This window comes from Camelina sativa, chromosome 4, assembly GCF_000633955.1.
Source record: "Camelina sativa cultivar DH55 chromosome 4, Cs, whole genome shotgun sequence".
In the NCBI taxonomy this organism is placed as follows: Eukaryota; Viridiplantae; Streptophyta; class Magnoliopsida; order Brassicales; family Brassicaceae; genus Camelina; species Camelina sativa.
In genome coordinates, this window is record NC_025688.1 from 1,263,680 (window position 1) to 1,269,170 (window position 5,491).

General features: G+C 37.9%; 1 protein-coding gene across 1 annotated transcript; it reads left to right on the forward strand.

Moving 5' to 3' along the window:
• On the forward strand, positions 535 to 1,159 carry LOC104779504 (defensin-like protein 8). The gene is made up of 2 exons (XM_019244377.1): positions 535 to 723; positions 875 to 1,159. The coding sequence occupies exons 1-2, from the start codon at positions 654 to 656 to the stop codon at positions 1,042 to 1,044; spliced, it is 240 nt and encodes a 79-aa protein (XP_019099922.1). The 5' UTR covers positions 535 to 653; the 3' UTR covers positions 1,045 to 1,159.

The following is a 5,491-nucleotide window of genomic DNA, read 5'->3' on the forward strand; positions in this document are numbered from 1 at the left end:
AATATTATTCTATTAGTAATCATGAATTTCATAAACTCTTTTATAGTAATATTAGTGATGATGAAAAAATAAAATTTATTATTGAAATGGATCTTAAAAAAAGAGAAAAAAATAAGAATAATTAATTTATAAAAATAAAATATGTAAAATATTTATATATATACTTGTGGAGAACTTTTAAATATAAAAGGGAGAAAAAATAATGCTTTTTAAATTATTTAGTTTTAAAGCATGTGTTTTCAGGCTTTAAAAAAAAGTGAAAACAAGAAAGGACAAAAAAAATTGCTTTCAATGCTTTAAAAAAATTAAAAGCCAAAAAAGTATGATTGGCAAAAAAATAACTTTTAAGGCTTTAAATATTTTAAAAGTCTTAAAAGTAGGTTACCAATCAGAGCCATAATAGTAATATACTTCAATCATATCAAATAGATAAAGATATATTAAAAGTTCTTTTTAGAAAATACTTGTCAAAAAGAGGTGTATATATACATATTTATTATAGGTTAATTTTTATGAGTTGGTTATCAACAAATTTAAAATATTATGTAAGATATTGAGTCCTTGTGCCACCAACAACAGTTCTTGTTCCTACACAACAATTAATTAATTCCAACGATCTCTCGAGAATATTCATTCCCTCTCTCAAAAAAAAAATGAAGCTCTCAAACCGTGTTCTTTCATCCATTCTCCTGATCTCTTTTATCTTTCTTGCTGCCACTACAGGTTCAATACTCATGTCTTTATATAGTATATAAATTATCATACATTATAATATGTGAATTTAGTTGTTATATCACAATTAGTATACATTTTTATGATAGAAATTAATTTCTAAGTAACACAGATATGCTTAAATGTGTTTTCATATATATAGAGATGGGTTTGGCGGATAAAATATGCAAGACACGGAGCGATCGTTTCTCAGGTGTGTGCTTTAGTGATAACAATTGTACCATCATCTGCAGCCAATTCAAGAAATTTGAAAGAGGTCACTGCGAATTCGACGGAGCCTTACGTTGTTGTTTATGCACCAAAGCGTGTTAAAGACTATCATCATATTATCAAGAACCAGTTGTATTTTTGACTTCTCTCTTTAATATTTCTATGTGGTTGTTGTAGAATAGATCTACATATATATATATATATTGAATTATAGACACTCTTTGTTAAATTTAAGTTTTTATCTTCTATTTTTGGATTTATTTGTTCTTGAAAATAACAAAAAATAATTTAATTTACTATGAATTAATTAATATAGTCATTTAAACGTTAAAATAAAATTTTCCTTTAATTTTAATCAATGTTATATTCAAAACAAAAGCTTATATAGATGCTTTCTTAGACTAACTCGTTGTGTTTAAATTATTACAAAGTAAAAACTGAGGATCGATCTACCTTCCATGATAAACATATAGAAAATTTGGTGTTACCACATTTTACAACATCTTTTGCAATTCATCAAAACCTAATTCAATGACACATCATATTCTAATAATCATATACTGATTCCGCATAATATATATATATATTTCAATTTTTGGTTATAAACATATTACATAGCCAAAAGCATATATAAGTGTAACGCATCTGCATTAATCAAAATTGGGAACATAATTAGGCTAACCACTTTCGTGTCAAGTGAACTGGCTCAGACTTCACCAACTTGACGTAAATTTGTGCCTCAAAAGTCTCTTAGAACCATACTCTAAACAGAAATTAAATACTGAGCTCCATATTGGTCGAAATTTTTTACCGGACTAGTTGGCTGCAAAAAGACAGATAAGTAAATGAGGACCATAATGGAGACTGAAATGAGAGTGTGGATATAAGAGAACTCCGGAGTTAAAGCATACTTGAGCTGGAGTAGTTTCACGATGGTGACCTTCCCAGAAGTGATTGTCGGAACTGTGCGAGTGAGGAAAAAGCACAGAGAAAGATCATATGGTGAATTGTAGGGATGGACAAGTCTTTAAAGCCTCCCAGACGTAGCAAACCAACCGTCGGATATGGGTGGGCCTGTAGGCCTAGTGAGAGGATGTGAGGCCCATTCAAGAAAGGAGGGCACATCGGTTGGGACTGGACATGGGCCCACTAAGCAAGGTGATGGTCGGAGCATTATAAGTGGTACCTGGAAAGCGTGCTTGAAATAGAGTAGTTTTAGAATGTGCAACATTCTGGAAAGCTGATAAGCTCAAATTAATCCCAAGAGCTACTCTCTCAAATTAAGAGGTCACTGTAATACTTAGGGGTCGATTTCCACAAGGACTCAAGTCTACACAATAAATTATAGAGTTTTTTTAATTATGCTAAATAGATTAATTTAAAATTAAATAACAATGCAAAATATTAAAGAAAAGCTGTTGTAAATTCAGAAGATCAAAAAGCTAGGCCTAGGGAATTTCTCAGGAAATTACAAATTATTAAATCAAGAAATAATTAGGATTCAAGCAATTAAGAACAAATCTAGAACTCTAAACACTTTTGTAAAATAAATCAGTTCTCACAGCAAATATTATCTAAAATTAAAACTAGGAAATCCAAATCTCTTTGTAAAATTCTAGGTTAAAAATCAGCTTTGAAAACAGGTTTAGATTGTTCACAAAATTACTAAATCAAATCTCTTTGCAAGAAGTAATTTTGCTCATCAAAAGGTTTTATCAGGAAAATCAATTATATTCTCATATCAATTTATTTTCCTAAAGTATTAATTCTAGGTGATCAATCAAGAATTAATGTGAAGAACAACCTAAGATGAAGATCTAGAAAGATAATGAATCCTGAATAAATAGATCTAATAAATCATAAAATCTCTGTGAAAAACCCTGAACCTAACTAGCAAACTACTCAGACATATTCAATGAAGAACAAAACATAATTCTGAATAATAAGCAATTGAAATTAAAAGAGTAAAAGGGAGTTCAAGAATTCTTCTCTCAAAGTAGTTCAGATCTCTCTCTCTCCAAAGCTCTCAAAACCTCATAGGGTTGCAGGAAAATAAAACTTGCTAGAAAATAACTTAAGGGTTTACAAATGTAACACCCGCGAACCGAAATCCCGGTTTGGGGATTGTATCGGTCGATGCAGAAGGTGCATCGGTCGATGCAGTTTCAGTTTTCTGCGTTTGGACTTAAGTGAAACGCTGCGTTTTGGGCAAAGGGAAGAGGAAAACCCTTAAGTCGATTATTTCGTCTCATGAGTCGAATTTGGCCGTTTTTGAAAGAAACAAAGGAGAGAAAGAGTGTTCTTGGTGTTCTTGGTGATTTTTGTGGGTTTGTGGCGTTTCTTGGTGAGATCTGAGGCGTAGAACGTTGTAGGAGCTTGCTGGGAGTGTCCTATTGCTTGTTTGAGGTTCAGATTCTTCTGTGGCAAAGGTAAGTGCAGGAACATGGCTTATCTAAGCTAGAGCTTCTCTGATCTTCTTGTTTATGTGTTGTTAGGCTTGTTAGATGGTTATTTGGGACGTTAGGAAGCTTTCTTGTGGCTTGGGATCGAGTTTTGTGGTTGCAGGAACAAAGATCCGGCGAAAAGCTTCGGGGAACACGATACTCGGCATGTTGCATCAGTCGATGCACTCTGTGCGTCGGTCGATGCAAGTGCGAGGACGGCGCGTAAAACCTTAGGGTTTTCGTGTTATGTCGAGCATGCGTCGGTCGATGCAGTGCGAGTGTTAGTCGATGCATGTGTAACTTGCATCGGTCGATGCATCCCTTGTGTCCGTCGATGCATCCCCATGTGGTGTCGGTCGATGCATGTTGGTGTCGGTCGATGTAGAGTCCTGGTTTGTTATTTGTTGTTTGTTGATTGTTGGTTGATGGTTAGAGATGTCTCTATTGCTTGTGTGTATAGCCCAGTGGATGGGAGGATTGCCTTACTGAGTGTTTATAAAATACTCATGCATTACAATTTGTGTTTGTGGTTCAGGTAAAGGCAAAGTGTGATCGTGGAATCAAGGCAATGAAGAGGAGGATGTTCTAGGGACTCGATTGGATGTTGTCTGGCATTGCTAGGTTGCTAGAGTTGGGTCATTAGATACATTGCTAGGTTGCTGGTTCCATGTTTTCTGATGATTTGGATATTGGTTTATGTTTATATTTGATTATTGGATATTTTAATTATTGGAATATTATTGGTTATTGATATTAGTTATTTCCGCTGTTTGATTGTGGTTGTGGTTAGGTGGCTAGTGGGTATGGAACCACTAGTCGTAGTATATTATCATTATTATTATTATTTATTATTTATTATTTTAAAAAAAACGGGTCGGGTCGTTTCAGTTTGGTATCAGAGCCCTTACGGTTCTAGGTTTGGGTTCACTAGGTTTCTGTTGTGATGTTTGGGATTGCATGTTTTGATTGATTATGTGAGTTAGTCAATTGTGTGTGGCATGGAGTCCTAGAACATCCTCTTCAAGCCTACAGTGTGATTCCACAGTGAGTTTATGTTTTTGTGTTATGTTTAAATTGTGTGCTTAGCCTTTTGTTCATGGTAGTGCAGATAGTTAGAGGGGTTGCTGTTGCTGGTCGTGGTCAAGGACGCGGACGTGGTCGTGGACGCGGATGTGGTCGTGGTAGGGGCAGAGTCCCAGTGGTTTGTGAGAGCGAGGACCAGAGTGTGACAGCTGAGGGTGTTGGCGAGTCGCAAGGTGTACAGGAGGATTCCATGAGTGTGGCCGGAGGGGGCGATGTTGATGCTCCAGTGGCTGGTGATGTTAGGGTCCCGGGAGTGGGAGTCCCAGTGGGTGGAGTCCCTGGTGCTGACTTTACGGCTTTGCTAGCACAGTTCTTAGAGCGGTTGCCAGCAGTGGTACCGGCTCAGGCTCACGTTGTGCCACCAGTGGTGGCGGAGGAGCACCAGCCAATGGATCCAGATGCAGGAGCGCATGGACGTTATCTGTCCATGCTCAAGGAGATGAAGGGTCTCGTGACCGCGCAGTTTTCGGGTGGTATAGATCCTACTGTCGCAGATGCGTGGAGGACAAGTGTGGAACGTAACTTCCATACTCTGAAATGTCCTGAGGAGTTTTGGGTGGACATTGGGGTCCACCATTTGATTGGTGATGCTGAGGTTTGGTGGAGATCAGTGGCTGCTAGGAGAGTGCAGAGGGAGATGACTTGGGCTGACTTCGTGGGGGAGTTCAACCGCAAGTATTTTCCGAGAAAGGCATTAGACCGGTTGGAGGTGCGGTTCCTTCAGTTATCTCAGGGTATGCGGTCAGTGAGGGAGCTGTACTTAGAGTTCAGTCGACTTCTATGTTATGGGGGTCGGACTATGGAGTCTGAGGAGGCCCAGATCAGGAGGTTTATGAGGGCTCTTCGTGATGAGTTACGTGTGCAGAGCTGGTTGAGACTGCGGCTGAGATCGAGGAGGATATCCGGACACAGTCAGTGACGGTTAGTCTAGCAGTTCAGCCTAGTAAGGCTCAGCACCATGCAGGTTCTAGCAAGGGCGACAAGCCTGCGCAGGGAACCAAGAGGAGGTGGGAGGCTACACA

Coding starts and splice junctions, on each gene's coding strand:
- LOC104779504 (XM_019244377.1), top strand. CDS start 654: ATGAAGCTCTCAAACCGTGTTCTTTCATCCATTCTCCTGATCTCTTTT. Junction 724..874: donor CTTTCTTGCTGCCACTACAG/GTTCAATACTCA, acceptor TCATATATATAG/AGATGGGTTTGGCGGATAAA.